The sequence below is a fragment of the Dromiciops gliroides genome, chromosome 3, assembly GCF_019393635.1.
Source record: "Dromiciops gliroides isolate mDroGli1 chromosome 3, mDroGli1.pri, whole genome shotgun sequence".
Classification (NCBI taxonomy): Eukaryota; Metazoa; Chordata; class Mammalia; order Microbiotheria; family Microbiotheriidae; genus Dromiciops; species Dromiciops gliroides.
The window spans coordinates 609605917-609624290 of record NC_057863.1 but is presented as its reverse complement, the minus strand read 5'-3'; the positions used below and the strand labels follow the sequence as shown (position 1 = coordinate 609624290).

At 50.6% G+C, this 18374-nt stretch overlaps 2 protein-coding genes across 3 annotated transcripts; both read left to right on the top strand.

Annotated features, from left to right (window-relative positions):
- The first annotated feature begins 359 nt into the window (after positions 1-359).
- On the top strand, positions 360-8263 carry PITHD1 (PITH domain containing 1). Its single transcript, XM_043998156.1, has 6 exons — positions 360-698; positions 2071-2114; positions 2679-2756; positions 5484-5588; positions 6647-6755; positions 7351-8263. Exons 1-6 carry the CDS (start codon positions 498-500, stop codon positions 7450-7452), a joined length of 639 nt encoding a protein of 212 aa, XP_043854091.1. The 5' UTR covers positions 360-497; the 3' UTR covers positions 7453-8263.
- A 2461-nt stretch (positions 8264-10724) lies between these two features.
- LYPLA2 (lysophospholipase 2) lies at positions 10725-18334 on the top strand. 2 transcript variants are annotated; one of them, XM_043998154.1, is made up of 10 exons: positions 10725-10780; positions 13395-13500; positions 13738-13769; positions 13872-13937; positions 14452-14499; positions 14631-14701; positions 15043-15116; positions 15270-15371; positions 17085-17258; positions 17356-18334. In XM_043998154.1, exons 2-10 carry the CDS (start codon positions 13423-13425, stop codon positions 17404-17406), a joined length of 696 nt encoding a protein of 231 aa, XP_043854089.1. In that variant the 5' UTR covers positions 10725-10780; positions 13395-13422; the 3' UTR covers positions 17407-18334. The 2 variants fall into 2 exon arrangements, with proteins under 2 accessions (XP_043854089.1, XP_043854090.1); XM_043998155.1 differs by having other exon boundaries at positions 10743-10830.
- Positions 18335-18374: the final 40 nt, after the last annotated feature.

Sequence of the window (18374 nt, the reverse complement as noted above, 5' to 3'; positions counted from 1 at the left end):
TTTAGGGGGCGCAGCGAGGCTGAGACACTCCAGATTTTTTCTATGAAGCCTCGGTTCACCCAGAGGCTTCTCCCTGTAGGCCCCTCCCCACGCAGGGGAGGAGCTAAAATTGTCGCGCATGAGCCTTTCACCTGAAGGGTGGAGCCCTGGGGAATTTTCAGATTCGAGTAATTGCAGAGCCTCCGGAGTTCGCTTCCGGAGGGCACTCTGAGCATGCGCTAATTGGAAAGAGGGAGGGGAAGGGAGCGGCGCGCTCTACGACAGGGGGGCGTGGCTTGGCTTGGTTTGTGCATCAGGGATGGAGGCCCCCGCGCACGCGCCAAGGCAAGGGACCGAGCGGGGGCGTGGCCGGGGCGTGCTTTACGACAGGTGCGCGCGGCGCGGCGCGGCTGCCTTACTGTGCGGCCGTGTGGGTGTGTGGGTGTGTGGCAGAGCCGGGCAGTGTCGGGGCTGGGCAGGGGCTGCGGCGAGGCTGCAGTGGGGTTCGGGCCGGCGTCATGTCGCACGGACACAGCCACGGAGGGGGCGGCGGCTGCCGCTGCGCCGCGGAGCATGAGGAGCCGCCGGAGCAGCGCGGCCTGGCCTACGGGCTCTACCTGCGTATCGACCTGGAGCGCCTGCAGTGCCTCAACGAGAGCCGCGAGGGCACCGGCCGCGGCGTCTTCAAGCCGTGGGAAGAGCGGGCCGACCGCACCAAGGTGAGGCCCGAGCCTAGGCCTGCGGCCACCCCCGACCCTGGAAAGGGGGCGCGGAGCTGGGGCCTACTTGGGGTGGAGCCTCGGGTGGGGGCGGGGCTTCGGGTGCTTCTCCGAGGGGGTCTGGGGGGGCTCTTGGGCTGGCTAAAGAACCTGCGTGGAAAAGAGGCTGCAGGAGGCGCGCAGGCCCAGGACCCTGCCAGCCCCCCTTTGTCACGTCCAGGCTCCAGATCCCCGTGACTGGCGCTGAGTGCCCCCCTCTTGGACATTTCAGAGCTGGAAAGGGAGCTGTGAGATAGCCTGGCCCAACCCCCCTGGTGCCCGAGGCTGATAACAGCGTCCTGTGTGATTATGGTGCTTGGAGGGGGACCAGGCTCTGGGGGGGAGGGAGAGCGAGTGAGCGAGCATTATCATTTCCATTGTACAGAAAAGCTGGAGATTTAGTGCAATGGCAGATCCGGAAGGCAGCTTTGGATGCTCTAATGAGCCCCTCCCCCCCTTGCCATTAAAAAAAGAAAGGAAACGGGAGGGATGGTTTGCTCTGGGTCATTGCTGCTGGTCCAGTGCTCCTTCCAGCCCACCAGGCTGGTGCCCTGGGGCATCATAACAATCCCCACCCACCGCTATCATTTCCACCATGCTAACCCGGGTTACAGAAAACGTTTTTCTGGAAATCCCTTCTCTGGGTAGGCACTGCAGCTCTGTCAGGTGGGTAGGATCCGACTGGGGATGCCAGTGGCCCAAATCCACTGTTGATATAAAATGCCAGTGCAGTTCTCAGGACTTGGACTAATGATGCCAAGTCCAAGTTTCATCCCACTATGTTATCATCACTTCCGCATTTTATGTGGTACCTTATCGATAACATCCTCTAAGAGGAAGCATGGTACAGTGCCTGGAGGTTTATAGATAAGTAAAAGGGAGAGTCATATAGGTTAAGTAATTTGCCCGGGGTCACTGGGCTAGTGACAACATACCAACATTTCTGGGCCCCTGCACCGGTGCTTTTTCATCTCTTCCTCAATTGTTCTTATTTGCACCGTGTGGTTCCCAAAACAGCATCCTTCACTTTTCACTTTATAGTTCGTTATCCTTTCTGATTTGCCCAACAGCTGAATTATCAGACCCAACAGAACTGGATGGCCAGAGTGGAGCTCTAGATTTAATCTGGAACCCCTTAGACACAACAGTAGTGAATTTTAGGTCATGCCTCTTCAAATTAAGGCACATGGAAGCAAATTGCATATTGTGGCTGGGGCCCACAGATACATGAAGCAAAGCATGTGCAAGCAAGAAACTGCATTAGAATTGACTTTCAGAAGTGAACGGAACACCCAGAGGTGTTAATGATCTGTGGGTTGTTGTTTTTTCCCAGTTTGTAGAAAGTGATGCTGATGAAGAGTTGCTGTTTAATATTCCGTGAGTACCCTTCTTATAGGTGCCTTAGGTTTCCTCATCTTAATAAGCACCAGCTACAGTCACCTTGCCAGGCGGCTTCTCTGTTCAGTGTAGCATCTGTTTTGGAAAGGGGTGGGGAGGATGATTGTTCTTCTCGGAGCTGATACTAATTCATGCTTATAAAGTGTTACATTTTCATTCAGCCCTCACAAACTACCTGTGAGGTAGGATAATAGAAATATTATTTATCCCCAATTTACAGTTTGGGAGAATTTAGACCCAAACAATTAAAAACCTCCATACCTAAATCTTCTGCCTCCAAATTCTTTCTTGGCACTTTACTGTTAGGGAAGTAACCCTTCACAATAAAGGAGGTAAAATTCATGTGAATGTCCTTAGAATCTTCAAACATTAAAAGTTGCAAGGAACCTTAGAGACCATCTAGTCCAATCCTCTCATTTTACAAAGGAGGAAACGGGTCCAGAGAGGGGGACTGATGACCAAGGTCATATAGATAGTTAAGTAGCTGACCTAAGATGTCTCTCAGGCTTTCTGACTCCCAGCTTGTCTTTTGTGTTTGGACAGGTTTACCGGTAATGTTAAACTGAAAGGAATCATTATTATGGGAGATGACGATGACTCGCATCCTTCAGAGATGAGACTGTAAGTAGCAAGGACCTTAGATCCTCACAGAAATGTATGGTCTTTGTCTTCATCTCTTTAGTGACTACACTAGTTCCTCTTCTTAAAAGTGATCCCAGTGGGGGGCGGCTAGGTGGCGCAGTGGATAAAGCACCGGTCTTGGATTCAGGAGGACCTGAGTTCAAATCCGGCCTCAGACACTTGACACTTACTAGCTGTGTGACCCTGGGCAAGTCACTTAACCCCCATTGCCCCGCAAAAAATAAATAAATTAATTAATTAAAAAAAAAAAGTGATCCCAGTGGTCCTGGTGCTAAAACTGGGCTTCAGGCAAGAGCACATTGTCAACAAGTGGTCATCTGTCTAATAGCTACAGTGAAGGGGAGACCATTACCCCTAGGGCTGCCCCTTTCATTATTGTAGTGCTCATCAGCAGGAAGTATCTTCTTTATAATTGAGCTGAAACCTATATGTTTTACTCAACAATCTTAATTTTGTCCTCTGGAGCCACAGAACATAAGTTCATTTCATTTAAATAATGACTTTTGGGTTTGATTACATGTCTTTCTTGAGACACCGCCTACCTGGCTAGACTCCCCAGATCATCTAGAAGTATAAACTGTGTTTTGCATTCTTGACAATCTTAGAGTCAAAAAAGTAGTGCATTTGATGGGATCCTGGTCTTAGCCTAGTTATTGGATACTATAGAGAAATACCTCCATTTATATAGTAATAGTAGACAGTATCAATTCTTTTTTATCTGGATTCACTAAATCTTTTTGCTGAACTTTAATAAGACCTTTGAATGACAAATTGCTAAAGATAAAACAGATTTCATGACTTGGGATTGATTGGTAGGCCATTTGTAGTGAGTGAGGGAATCACAGGCCAAGTTCTGCCCTGGTATTCATGAAAAAAAGAACCAGAGGGAGGCCTCCATTGCATTGGATAGGTTCTAAAAGGAGTTTGCATGGAAAGACATGACAAATAACAGCCCTGGGTGGGAAGGCTTGGAAGGGATGGGAGATAGTGATATATTTGCAGAAATGTTGAAGTGTGACAGATTTCAGGAACAACATTTGGGTGGGAAATGTTTTTACAATTGTAGCTTGTCTTTAGTATTACAATTTTGAAAAGACAATAAGTGTAGATAGAAGTGTGACCCATTTATTTATGCTATTGTGTGATAACGCCTCTGCCTGGCATTGATCATCCTTACGGCAGAATGAGTAAAGTGTTAAATCAGAAGGGCAGAACTGATGTGGTGGTAAAACAACACAAAGGAATTCTGAAGTACTATTGAGAAATGGGGGGAAAACCATCATCTTGGAACTGCGAATTTGAAATTGAACTGGCAATAGCTCTAAAGAGTATGTGGTCCATTTGAGACATTATCTGGATATTTGGTTACCTGGAAAATGGGTAGGACAAAAGCTTAAGGATTGTACAACAAACCCCTTATGTGTTTACTTCTGTTTTAAAGTATTCTGGCATTGTTGGCTAAAGTATGTGTAAATTTTAGTGTAATACCTTAGAGATGCTAGATTGGAATTTGCTGGTAGGATTTTCATACCATGGGGAGAGTAGGGAAAAACTATTTCATAGACAAGGGTCATTTCCCATGGCCAGGTCCTTAAGATCTCTTGGTAAAGTTATTGACATTTGCTGTTGGTGCAGATTATTTTCTCTGATCTTGACCAACATTTAGCATGCATGCTTATGCTTTTTTTTTAATGCTTTGGCTGATAACACTTCTCCAGGGCAGAACCCTGATTGTAGGCTATATTGACATGCCAGCTGGTGGTTTGGTTTGGTTTGGTAGGGCAGTGAGGGTTAAGTGCCTTGTCCAGGGTCACACAGCTAGTAAGTGTCAAGTGTCTGAGGCCGGATTTGAACTAAAGTCCTCCTCAATCCAGGGCCAGTGCTTTATCCACTGCACCGAATTATTTGAATTTTGAGTTCTTTAAGCATAACTGTAAAACTTCATTGTAATTCTGCCATGACGGTGGTCTTTTTCCTTATGAGTGAACTCACCATATTGACAATTTCATCTGTCTCTGAATTTGGTGTCCACATGTTCTGTTTATTTTCCACTATCTCTTAGTAGATCATTCCAAGTCAAATGTACCACTTATGTTGGCAACTTCAGTCTTGGAGTTTTAAAAAAAAAATGACTTTCCTTTATTGAGCATATTTTACATTCATAAAGTTATAGCTTTAGGTGGTATCAGGTTAGTTGAATTTTTTTAAGTCTTTATTAAATGAATAAAAAAGAAGTGATTTATCCTATGTGTTCCTGAAAGTATAGTTAAATTCCCTTCTGTCATTCCATTCTTTTCATTCCTTATATTAAGATTAGGATAGTTTGGTAGATTGCTGACATAACAAAAATATTTTCTTGGCAATTACTTTTTTTCTTTTGAGGGGCAATGAGAGTTAAGTGACTTGCCCAGGGTCACAGAGCTAGTAAATGTCAAGTGTCTGAGGTCAGATTTGAACTCAGGTCCTCCTGAATCCAGGGCCAGTGCTTTGTTCAGTGTGCCACCTAGCTGCCCCCAGCAATTCCTTTTGAAGTAGAATTAAAGTCCTTTTTTTTTTCTTTTTCTTTTTTTTGTTTTCAAAACAAAAACAATTCATCATCCTTGAAGATTTCCTTTTGAGGGAAACTCAGGATTCAGTGGGATAAAAGGCTTCAGAAAGATAGATAAATTTGATACATATCACATGAATCTCTTCTTCTCTCTTTAGGTTCAAAAACATTCCACAAATGTCTTTTGATGATACAGACCGAGAACCAGATCAGACTTTTAGTCTAAATCGAGACCTCACTGGAGAATTAGAATATGCTACAAAGTAAGTCCTGAGTCTCTTCTTCCTTTAAAAGCATCATCCCCTGAGAGACAAACACTTGTTTATCTGTTATTGGCAGCTGAGAATTTGGTTTTGGCCAGCCTTCTTTCTTAATGTAGGCAATGATTACAAAATGCAGAGGAGGTTACATAGCTATTGCTTGGATCAATTTTTTTCCCCCTTCTAATGTGTTGGTAGAAGCCAAAGACTTTTTTTTTCCCTCCCCCCAAAGACTTGTTAACTCCTGGGCATGAAAAATGCCTTTCTGGGAAAGCTGTAGGAAAAGATAGTTTTGTGGGAGGAGAAGGGTAGTAGCACAGGTTCCTCTTTACCTTCCTCATAGAATCATAGGATTGGGAGCTAAAAGGACCTTATAGTCATCCAGTCCAGTCCAGCCCCTTCAGAGGCCCAGAGAACCAGATGAACCTTGAAGAGCTGGGCTGTAAAGGGACGTTTTTTATTCTAAATTTCCACCTCACCATTCTGTTTTATCACTACATGTTTCCAAAGGCCTAAGTTAAGCTTGCTTTTGCCTCTGTCTTATTTAGCAGTATGATTATAATCATAATAGCTAACACTCATATAGCACTTTCTGCTAGGCCTTGTACAGTATTAACTTATTTGATCCTTACAACAACCCTGGGAGATAAGTGTAATTATTATCCACATTTTACAGATGAGAAAACCAAGACAGACTTGCTCAGGATCATACAGCTAGGAAGTATCTGAGGCTTCATTTGAACTCAGGACTTCCTGGCTTCAGGCTCAGTACTCTCTGTCTACTGTGCCACCAGCTACCCCTGATGTTGTAAACGTTGTTTCCAAAATGTTCCTCCCTCTTCCCTATCTAAGGGACTTGGCAACATAGCAATTTTGATGTGTCAGTACATAGGAAATAACAAAAAATTAAAATCTAGGAAGGTTTTCCTGACATTTGACTTATTTGTGATTTCAATTAAATTGGATGTTTCTGAAATGGGCTTGATGAGTGGGGGGAATAGATATCATGTTAGCCACAAAGTTCTAACATTTGTTTTTCCCTCCTGCTTTCATTCTTACAGAATTTCTCGTTTTTCAAATGTCTATCATCTCTCTATTCATATTTCAAAAAACTTTGGCGCTGACACCACAAAGGTGTTTTATATTGGATTGAGAGGAGAATGGACTGAGGTAAGAAATACAAAAGAGAAATGGCATGAGATCCTTATACATTACAGTGGGGCAATCTAATAATAAAAAGAAAAGTAAGTAAAATAAATTGTCCCATGCCACTCTTATTTCTTCATGGAAACACTACCCTAGCAGTTTGTTGTGCCCTACTTAATTGTAATTGTTATGGGGGGTGTGCTTTCTGCAATGGATTATGTAGCTGAAAAGAGCTTTCTAACAGTTTATTTAGAGTATAAAATGACAAAATCATGGAGAAAATCTGTTCTGACTGAGGTCCAGAGAAACCATTTGTTAAAGATCACAACGCTGTTGAGAGGTAGAGCTGGACACAGGTTACCAAGGCCAAGTGCTTCATCAATCACAAACCATTGCCTTCAAAAGTTCTGTCAAGTTGTTTTCCTGCAGTAACGGGTGAACAATCTTCAAGTAATAAGCAAATGGATTTTTAGGTTGAACAGTAGCAGAGGGTGATGGGTACTGGATGACTTTAAGAAATGTACCCCAAAAAAGGACTGAGGCAAATTCCAGGTGTAGTCTGGGGAGCAGTGTTTTAATGGCCAGTTAGCTAATTCAACTTTTCTTGCTTTTCTCCAAGATGCGTCGACATGAGGTGACTATCTGCAATTACGAAGCATCAGCCAACCCGGCAGATCACAAGGTCCAACAGGTCACCCCACAGACACACTTCATTTCTTAAAGGCAAGCTGGGGATCCCACAGAAGCTTTTGTCAGCGATGATGTCAGACAACCATTTGGGAAGGAAAAAGATGGGGCTTGAGAGTGAGATGGCTGTTGCAGCTTCCCTCAGAGCTTTGTTGCTGGGGGTCTGAAAACTGAGGCCACCCAACCATTGGCGAGGGCCACTGGATTGTTGAGGACAGTTTTGGCACTTTGGGCATTGTAGAAATTAGGTCTTGAGCCCGTTGGCAATCTGAAAGTCACGGATAGCCCTCAATTTCCCAGTTTGGATGTGGCTGTGGACTCTTTAAGTGTTTTTATCCCTTTGTGGCAGGACTTGTATGTGACCTTTTTAAAAATCAAGTAATTACCAGTACTGGGTTGCCTGTAGCATTCCAAGATCTCGAGATTTTGTTCATGGCATTTGCCAGTAAGATCTCTGTCTTGAAACACCTTTCCCTGCTTGCTCCTTCCTGTTTGTGTGAAGTGTCTTGTGTTTGTTGTGACTAAGCCATTCAGGTCTACCAGGTAGCAGCTACCCCCTCTTGAAGTATCCTGAGATTGTGGCTGGAGAGCTAGTCTCTTGATCACATCTATAGCTTTGCACTCTTTCTTCCGACTTTGGTAACCAACCCCTGAGGGGCAGTGTGTGCTGGAATTATTCACTGGGGTAGGGCCCTCTCAGTGGTGACATTGGGACCTAGGAAAAGTGTTGTTTATGGCATGATGCTTAATGCTTCTTAGAAATCAGAACTCCTTGAGCTCTTGTGTGCATAGCTTTCTATTCCCTGTTACTAAGAAGCTTCCTAATAAATCCACACCAGACCTAACATTTGTATTTTTTTGTTTCTTCATATTCATAGTATTTCCCACTCATAGAACTTTATGGTTCATAAATAATTTTTCTCAAAAAGCTCCATGACTGAGGCTTGCACAGTGTCAGAGCCAGAGTCTTCACTTGAAGGCTAGGTCTTCTTACTATGCAAAATGGTGACTGTGAACCAAGAAGGACTTTGTTTGGAAAGTTCTACCTTTGGCACAAAAGGGATGACAGTAAATTTGGTTTCTTGGTTCAGACACAGACAGCTGACCATCTTCAGGTTATTGGACTTAGACACTTTTCCTCTTTTCTTGAAACCATGAAGAAACCATACCTGCTCACATGGAAATAAGGTCTCTGCATGTGTTGAGTAGTTAGCTGTCTTTTTCCAGTATGTATCAAACTTACAGGATGGTAAGGTCATAGGATTTCTGGGAAATAACTTTAGCTGTTCTCTAATGCTATGCACCTGTGCTGATAATTAGCATCCACACTTAAGAAGGCAAGCTGTCAACCTAGAAGTACATTTCTTGGAGTTCAAAGAGCTGACAGGTATGGAAACTGTAGCACGTAAGATTTGAGGAAAAGTTCAATGTGACTCTATTGTAAATGTCAGTACTAGAAATGAGGAAAAGTAAACAAATGCTGAAAAAAAGGGCAGTTTCAGGGATTGAATGTGGCTTTAAATGAACTGACATCCAGAGTAAATTGGACATTTGCTTGATGCATAGCCACCGATCTCCAACCATAGCAGCTTTATCAATACTGTAGAGTAATTTGGAGATGTACAAGACAGGAATCCATTCGATGGAGTGGGGTGGGGGTTAGCAGCAAAGAGGAGGGAAACGTATTCAATTTGAAATTTTTTGGGGGGGCAGGGCAATGGAGGTTAAGTGACTCGCCCAGGGTCACACAGCTAGTGTGTCAAGTGTCTGAGGCCGGATTTGAACTCAGGTACTCCTGAATCCAGGGCCAGTGCTTTATCTACTGCACCACCTAGCTGCCCCTTCAATTTGAAATCTTGAAAACAGTAGGAAAAGAGACCTATTTTATATCTCATTAAAATACTAACCTAAAGTAACCCCAACTTGCCAAACTTGCTTCCTTCTGGATGAAGTGTAGTTTAAAATTACTGATGGGTAACAAGTTAGTCTGTGAGCATGGGAAGAATTGCATATTAGCTTCCCAGAGTAAACACATGAGGACTATTTTGGGAAAGGTGATTTCCAAGAACTCCCTTGGGTCTAGCTGGAGGGCAGGACGGTGGCCACAGTGGCCCTCCACCTCGGGTTTTCTTTTATAGTTCATCTTCCTTTCTCTTTTCCACCTGTCTCACCAGGAATTGCTTAAGTCTCAGTATTGACAATAAAGGCAAAAGCAAAAACTTGGTTCTTATTTCGTGAATGCCCATTAAGCACTTGAGGCCTTTAAAAGGGCCTGCCACATGACCTGGGGGATAAATGCTATCCGGGGTTTTGAATCAAAGGCAAAAAGCTGACAGTTCAAAGGGAAACTTCTGGGTGATTAAACTGGGAGGAAGCATCCCGGGCAGGCGGGTATGAGTGAGTCAGTTCCTGGTCACCGGCTGGTGGTCAGGCTAGTTGGCTAGTGTTTGCAGACAGGCGGGTTTTCCTCGGGGACAGCTTTATCGCGGCCAAGAACGGAAGCCATTTGATGCTTCTCTTTTTCACTGTTGTCTAGAGTCCCAGCCCGTGGCTCCTGCCTCAGGGCTGCTGAGCGCTGACGGATCTGGGCTGACTGTCAAGTCCATCTTACGGGCCGGGACATCACGGATAAGCCCCACAGCCATCCCAGGGCAGAGCCAGGCCTAGAATGCGGGTCTCCAGTCTTCCACTTGGACAGTGTGAAGGCCTCAAGGCCTGAGGGGGCAGCTATTCCTTGGGGGAGGGGGAGACGAAATCCGCTCATCCTGGCGGCCTCGACTGTCGCCCCTTCAAGAGCAGTGCCCAGGAGCGGGGCGGTGACGCCGCCCTGACCGCCCACTTAGGCTGTCTCCCGAGCTAGGGCCACCGGGGCCAAGCGTCCTCTTCTGGGAGGGGCCCCCGCGCCCGTGGATGGCGGCGGGTTCAGACCAGACCAGGCCCGGCTCCTTCGCGCCGGGTCTTCCGAGCTCCGGGTGAGCGCCGCGGGCGTGGGCGCACATGGGCCGAGCCACAGCTGCTCGCTCGCTCCGCGGTTCTCGGGGTGGGTGGCGATAGGGCGGGGAGGACACGCGCTGGGCTCAGCGTCCTGGCAGCACTCATCCTGAATCTAGGCCGTTCCACCTGGCCCGGACCGCCCGAGAAGAGGGACTCCATTGACCACCTCAGCGAGCTCTGTGTGCTCGAGCGACCATCCGGGAAAGTCCCGCTTCCGGGTCCCGTCCCGTGCGGCGCACGCCACTTCCGGCAGCGCGTGGCCGGGTTTTCAAGACCCAAGCGGAAGTTCCGGCGGGGGCAGCGGGAGGGGGCGGGGCTGGGGGTGGGGGGGGTGGGGAGCTCTGTGTGTATCCGAGCCAGAGAAAGAGGTGAGTCGCCCAGGACGGATTGGAGCCCCTGGGAGCTGGGCGCGGCGGAGGTACCATTGTGCGGGAGCTCGGGGAAGTGCGTTGGGTCTGTGGGGAGGAAAGGACCATCTCGAGGGATGCGGCGCAGCGGTGGGGGACGGAGCCTAGGCAACGACAGGAACGAGCCAGGCGGGAGGTCCCCTGGTGGGGGCTCCCGAGGCACCAACCAGAGGGGCGCGGGAGGGCGGTGCGCCATTGTGTGGGACCCCAGAGCCAGAGATGGAACGTCCATTGTGGGGCTGCCGGAGGGGAGGGGGCAGGAATGGGATGTCCCATCGTGGGGTTGGGGGAGCAGGAGGGATGCCCCTAGGTGGGATGTCCTATTGTGGAATGGGGGAAGCAGGTGGGTGGGATGTCCCATCATGGGGTGGGGGGAGCAGGTGGGTGGGATGTCCCATCGTGGGGTGGGGGGAGGAGGAGGGCCCTAGGTGGGATGTTCCATTGTGGGGTAGGGGGAGCAGGAGGAATTCCGTGAATGGGATGTCCCATTGTAGAAATGGAGGGATGCCCTGGGTGGGATGTCCCGTTGTGGGCATGTGAAGAGACAGGAGTAGGATGTTTCATTGTGGAGAAGTTGGAGGACAGGAGTGGGATGTCCCATTGTAGGGATGGGGGGCAGAAGGGGTTTCCTGGGTGGGATGTCCCATTCTGCGGGGACGTGGGAGGACAGGAGTGAGATGTCCCATTGTGGGAAGGGAGGGGAGGGGGAAGAAAGCCCTAAACGGGATGGCCCCTTGCAGAAATACTTAGTGTGTGGGCAGGGTGGTGGGGGCATTGAAAGCTCTAGGTGAGATGTCCCATTGTGGAGATTTTGGGGGTGAAATGGCTCCCTGTGGGTATATACAATGAAGGAGAGCCGGGGTGGGAGGTCCCATTGTAGGATCTTGAGAGGCTTGGATGGGATGTGTCATGGGGGTAACTGGTAGAAGTGGGGACACCATTCATTGGTAGGCAGATGGGATAGCTTGTGTTCATTGAAAGATCCGAGGGACAGTGTTGGAGGGGACTTCTGGGGGGGGTGTGGGACAGTCATTTTAGAAATGGAAGTGGCTGTTTGTGGAGTCTCTTTGTGGAGTGAGGAGTCAGGGTGAGCAAGGGAGGGAAATGACTGAGAGTGATGTTAGTGAAGGGGATTCGGACTGGGCCAATATGACTCCATGTAGGGGACGCCCAAGCTGTGTCACAGAGGGATGGGGTGGTCTTATGAAGGATGAGTCCCAGGATGGGGCTGGGAGGAAGTTGCTGCACTGAATTTCCACAAAGCCTAGGGCTGGTGGGCAGGGACAGGACAGGAAGTGTCCTTAGGAACTTCTCTTTCTTGGTCTGGTTTTCCTCTTGTCAGGGTGGGCCCAGGACAAGGAGGAAGAGAAAGTAGGCTTTGGGGGTTGGGATGGGAGTCAGAGGAAGGACAGAACCTCTGGGGTTCTTGGACCTGAAAGGCCAGAGAAGCTCTTTGGGCTCCCAGATGAGGATCTAGAGGGCTGAGGTTTGACCAGGGGTCTCTTCCTGTCCAATTAGACCGTGTCTCCCGGCCCCTGGGCCTGGAAAGCTCTGCCCCTAGCTCTGGTTTTGTGGACTCAGCCCCCTGTTCTGGTCATCCCTGTAGCTGGACTAGTGGCATTGGTGGGGTTAATGCTGCTGATCCTGTGCAGTCTGGCATCTTTCCAGAGAGGGCCACCCTCACTCTGCCTCTGTCAGAGGGGCTGAGCCAGGCCAGATGGGAGAGGCCTTGTTGGCCTGGCTTTGGGGCCAAGAGAAAGAGACAGAGAGAAGGGAGACAGAGACGGGGGAAACAGGAGAGAGAGAGGAGAGAGACAGAGACAGAGAGACAGGACAGAGACAGAAAGACAGAGGCAGAGATACAGAGACAGAGACAAAGGGAAACGAGAGAGACAGAAACAGACAGAGACAAAGATAGGGAGACAGGAGAGAAACAGACAGAGACAGAGAGAGAAAAAAAGAGACAGAGGGAGACAGGAGAGAGACAGATAAAGAGACAGACAGAGATGGAAACAGAGAGACACAGAGATAGACAGACAGACAGACACAGAGACCCCATGGCCTTTACTTCTTTTTTGTTTGTTTGTTTGTTTGTTTTGGCAGGGCAATGAGGGTTAAGTGACTTGCCCAGGGTCACACTGCTAGTAAGCGTCAAGTGTCTGAGGCTGAATTTGAACTCAGGTCCTCCTGAGTCCAGGGTTGGTGCTTTATCCATTGCACCACCTAGCTGCTCCCAAGGCCTTCACTTCTTAGCTTCCTCACTGTCAGCTAGAGGATGTCCGAGCTCTCAGGGCCCAGAGAAAGGAAGGGATGGACCTGTCCAAGGACATGTAGAATCAGGGGCAGAGGCAGAGCTCCTGCCTACAGTGCCCAGGATTGGGTCCCTCTACTGTCAGTGCCCTCTGCCAATGTAGTACCCAGCAATAGAGCCAGTGGCAGGTGGGGGTAGGGAGAGGAGGTCTTTGGGGCTACAGTGAAACCCCACCATCCATCATCAATGGAGAAGGCCCGAGAGGAAGAGCCTGCTTTGAGGGGGCCAGGTCCACACAACTCTTGTCTCTCCCTCCCCATTCAGGCCCCAGCGTTGGCATCCCTGTTGGTGTATGTGTGGTAACAATATGTCTGTCCCCCTGCTCTCCGACGCCGCAACTCTTTCAGGAGCTGAGCGGGAGACAGCAGCGGTAAGGGAGGAGACCTTCCTGAGGAGCTGGGGTGGGCCTGAGGGGGTGTGGGAAAGGTGGAGGTGGCCGATGGCAGCTTCCCTAGGGCCGGGAAATAAGGGACTAGATAATAACCCGTTTGTGCGTGGCCTCAGTTTCGGGCTGGGGGGTGGGTGGAGGAGAGGCCATGGAGAGGAGTGGGGATCAGGGAGGAGGCCCCACGCTTTAGCCCTGCCCCTGTGTCTGTTCTTCCTCCAGGTAATTTTTTTACATGGACTTGGAGACTCTGGGTAAGTGAGGCTCCCTGGGTGGGAGGGAGGGAGGGCCTAGCCTGGGGAGCCTCTCCATCACAGACCCCTTTCTCCCGGCCTGTCCTTGCTTTCTTCCCACAGGCATAGCTGGGCTGATGCCCTTTCCTCCATCCGCCTCCCCTATGTCAAGTACATCTGTCCCCATGCGTAAGTGCTGCCTTTGGGGGGGGGGTGGCCAAGGAGAGCTCGGAACATTGGGAGCCTAGAGTGGGGAGGGTCTCCCACCACCCCCTTCTCCTTGGATTCCTGCCCCAGCCACTGGATCCCAAAGCCAGGTCACAGGGCCCCTAAATCAGACCCTGCCTGGAAGAGTGACCAGCATGAGGCCCAGCTGATTTCTCTCCTCTCCCCTGCCCCCATCCCACCTGGCAACCCTGGACCCCCAGCACTCACCAGGCAGATGGGGAGCCCCCCGATGTCCATGTTGGGTTCCTCCACCCTACCCGGTGCAGTGATGCTGAGCAGCCTCTGGCCCCTTGTGGCTGGTTGCCCGGCAACTCTTCAAACACTGGTCTGGGGATGGGGGAGGGCCTACCTCGCTCCTGATCTGGCCCCTGGGCCTGCTGTCTAAGGCTCCACCCTTAGCATCCTCCCTGTGGACTGACACCTGGCATTGGGGGAGGCCACGATCACCTCCCCTGCTCCTTTCTTCCTTGCCCAGGCCTCGCATCCCAGTCACACTGAACATGAAGATGGTGATGCCTTCCTGGTGAGTGATAATGAACACGATTGGGGTTGAGTCTTGGAGGGTCCCCTCAGAGGCTGCATCAGAGAAGGGAGGGATTGGCTCTGGGCAGGTCCTGGGAGAGACCAGGTTCCCCTTGTCTGCCTCATGTGTAGGTTTGACCTGATGGGCCTCAGTCCCGATGCCCCGGAAGATGAAGCTGGGATCAAGAAAGCAGCAGAGAGTAGTGAGTCTTTCTCATCCCCGCCCCCCCCAACACGAGCGCAGACCACTGTGCTGGGGAGCTCACAAAGGTGTAGGGAAGAATCACTCCTTGTCCTCACCAAGTTATGGCCTAGGACAAGGCGCCATCCGTCCATTGATGGTCATTCATTCCGAAAGCATTCCCGCTGGGCTGCCGGGGTGGAAGGTACAGAGCTTGGCTAGGACACACAGTGTCTGCCCTCATGGATCAGACAGGCCTCTGCTCCCCATTTCTGGAAGGCCCAGGTTTTAAGCCTTTGAGGGGACCCCCAGACCCTCCTTCATCCAACTCCCCTTTGTTATTCCCTTCCCTGACCCTTCAAGTCAAGGCCCTGATTGAGCATGAGGTGAAGAATGGGATTCCAGCCAATCGAATCATCTTGGGGGGCTTCTCCCAGGTAAGAAAAGAGTGCTGGGGCCTGGCTCTGAAGGTGGGGAGGGTAAGGGGGAGCCGGATATGGGAAGGGAAGGAGGAATGTGGTGGGAGGCAGTGGAAGTCAGTGTTTCTATGGACACACTCTGACCTGAGCCACCGGCTGGGCCTGTCCCAGGGTGGAGCCCTGTCTCTCTACACAGCTCTCACCTGCCCACACCCGCTGGCTGGCATTGTGGCCCTCAGCTGCTGGCTCCCCCTGCATCGGGCCTTCCCTCAGGTGAGTGGGCCTGCCTCTGGCTGTCTCAGCCTCTCCTCTCACATCAACCCTCCGACTTAAAGGTGCTTTGAGGTAGACATGCCTGGGTTAGAGTGGGAAGGAACCTCAGAGGTCATCCCAGGCCAGGCCCCAGAGATGGAAGTCAGTTGCCTGAAGTCCCATAGGTAGGAGCGAGCAAAGCCAGGATTTGATCCCAAGGCCTCGATTTCAAAGCTGGTGCTTTTCCCTCTGTACCGTCCTGCCTCTCCTGACAGATCAGGAAACCAAGACTCAGGAGAATTCCATCCACTTCCCCAGTTACACAATCAGGTAGTGTTGGAGCCAGGACTCAGGCCTCTGACCTTGGGAGTCCTTCCCCAAAGCTCTTCCCCCATAGGGCATTGCTCTGGTTCCTAGAATGGAGAATGCCAAAGGAACAGAGGCGTTAAGAGTTGGAAGGAATCTGGCTCATTCAGTCCAGGGAATCTTCTCCTCGTTTGTATTATGGGCCCTTTGGCACGAACATTGGGCCCCCCTCCCCTCAGAATGTTTGTGGACCACATTCTCAGGAGGAGGAAATGCTAAAGGGTATTTGGAGGAATTTAGTAAAAATAAAAACGCAAATCTTTGCCCCATCCAAGTTCACAGACCGCGCTCCCCCCCCCAAATCCATCCATGGTTAAGCCCTCATCTGGCCCAGCATCCTTATAGCACTAGTGGGGAGGGGGGGAGAATGGATGAATATTTTGTCAGCACATCACACAAACCTTAATAAAATCAATCAGCAAACATTGTGCTGCTATGATGTGCCTGACACTGTGCTATAGATACTGGGAGATTCAAAGAAAAATTAAACTGCCCTGCTTCCACGGGGTCAGCAGACTGGGACACATTCAGAATTAGTGCAGAATGCAAGGGCTGGGGGGAGAGAGGGGACTACAAGTAAATGCCTGCCCCCAGTCCCTTCAGGTCCCATACCCCAGCTCTGTTTTCTGGCTGTTATGTCTCCTTTCATTAGCTTTCCTAACTTGGTCTGATTTGTAGTTTAAAGTTGTCTTCTCTCAGTCCCTGTTTCTGTGGCCCTGAGGGCATTGGTGGGGAGGAGGGCCCTTTGCCCATTGTTTTCTTCCCCGAGTATCAGTCCACGTTTCTCTGAATCCCTGGTATTTGTTGTTTGGATGTAATACCATCTCACCTTATTCCCATGGTACCTGGTCCAACTCGTCCTTGGTCATTGGGTACATCATTTGCTTCCAAGTCTCTGCTGTTACAGAGTGTTGTTGTTCAGTGGTTTCTGACTCTTCACGGCCCCATTTGGGGTTTTCTTGGCAGAGATACTGGGGTGTTTGCCATTTCCTTCTCCAGCTCATTTGACAGATGATGAACCGAGGTAGCCAGGGTGAAGTGACTCACCCAGGGTCACACAGCTAGTGAGTGTCTGAGGCCAGATGGGAACTCTGCCTTCCTGACTCCAGGCTCTGTGTTCTATCCACTATGGTGCCACTTAGCTGCTCTATTACAGAGTGCCCCTTGGAATGCTGGGGGTGAGGGGTCGTCTTGTGAGTAGCCTCCTTGGGGGTTTAGATCCAGTAGCAAGAATGCTGGGTCAAAGGCGCAAAGTCAGCTGGAGCACCTGGCCTGGAACCTGGGTCTGCTGACTCAAGCCGGGCCCCCATCTCCTCCCTCTGTGGCCCCTGGAGCTCCCTTTCCTGAACTCAGACTCTGGCCCAGCAGGCAGCCAACGGCACGGCCCGGGACATGGCCATCCTGCAGTGCCACGGGGAGCTGGACCCCATGGTGCCTGTGCGCTTCGGAGCCCTCACCTCTGAGAAACTCAAGTCTGTCGTCCCTCCAGCCAAGGTCCAGTTCAAGACCTACCCGGGTGTCATGCACAGCCCTTGTCCCCAGGTCAGTGATGAGGAAGCTGCTCCCCCCCCCCCCCAATGCTCCATCCCTCCCCCCTCCGTCCTCTGGGACCTACCCTGACCAACTTTCACCCCTACAGGAGATGGCAGCTGTGAAGGAATTCATTGAGAAGCTGCTGCCCCCCATCTAACAGGATTGCCCACCCCCTCTCCCCCGGGGGGGGGGGCAGAGGGGCCACAGCAGTATCTGATCTCTGAACTCCAAGTGGAAGCCATGGCAGTCCCCTTCCCCAGCCCTGGGTCTTTGAGGCATGGGAGGATTGGGCCCCTCCCCCTCAGAGATCATGCCGTCCCTGCCTCCTGCTCCCGTCCCTGTCTCTTTTCCTGTCCTGGGAGGCCTGAGACCTCAGCTGCCAGTCTGCCCTCCAGGATCTTCAGGGGTGAGGGTCCCCTTTTCCCTTCCCCCAGGGCCACAGTATTGCAAGGGGTGCATGGGGGCCCAGCCGCTGACCCACTCAGGACCTGTATGTAACTCCCGGGTCTTCCCCCCCAGGTGACCTCAGTGTTTGGGCATGGGGGGCCTCCTGGCTCCCCCCCCATACACCCACTCCCCCCCCTCCTGCTGCAGGGAGAGCTGGAGTCCCTCTTCCTCATTCAGATAATCACATGTCTTCTGTTGCTTTCCTGTCCCCTGGCCCTCATCATGAATGTCTCTATTCTTTCTGCTGACAATTCTCCTACCCTGGGCCTGAGGCCCCTCTTGCTGCTGTGCCCCTTCCTGCAAGGGAGGGGCTTGAGCCCAGGCCTTGGGGTGGGGAGAGGGCAGGTGCACCTGGGCCGGAGCTGCTGCTTCTCTCCCTAAGCCCAGTCCCATAAGGGGGTGCTGGGTGGGACTGCCCTCTAGGGGCAGGAGGGAGGATCCATTCCCTGCCTCAGCCGGATGGTGCCCAGATGTTCTTGGCCTGTCCTCATCCCCTTCCCCCTAGGAAGGGGGCTGAGGCTCAGGTTCTGAGCCCACCAGGGGCTCGTCTTCCTCCTCCTCCTCTATGTGGTTTTGGGTGTTTTTGTTTCTTGTTTTGTGTCTCCAAGTCAAATCAGATTAAAGAAAAATAAACCTTCCACCTTGGTCGTTGCTCTGAGTTCGGGGGTGGGGGGCAGG

Coding starts and splice junctions, on each gene's coding strand:
- PITHD1 (XM_043998156.1), top strand. CDS start 498: ATGTCGCACGGACACAGCCACGGAGGGGGCGGCGGCTGCCGCTGCGCC. Junction 2,115..2,678: donor GAGTTGCTGTTTAATATTCC/GTGAGTACCCTT, acceptor GTGTTTGGACAG/GTTTACCGGTAATGTTAAAC. Junction 6,756..7,350: donor TGAGAGGAGAATGGACTGAG/GTAAGAAATACA, acceptor CTTTTCTCCAAG/ATGCGTCGACATGAGGTGAC.
- LYPLA2 (XM_043998154.1), top strand. CDS start 13,423: ATGTGTGGTAACAATATGTCTGTCCCCCTGCTCTCCGACGCCGCAACT. Junction 13,770..13,871: donor CATGGACTTGGAGACTCTGG/GTAAGTGAGGCT, acceptor TTCTTCCCACAG/GCATAGCTGGGCTGATGCCC. Junction 15,117..15,269: donor TCTTGGGGGGCTTCTCCCAG/GTAAGAAAAGAG, acceptor GGCCTGTCCCAG/GGTGGAGCCCTGTCTCTCTA.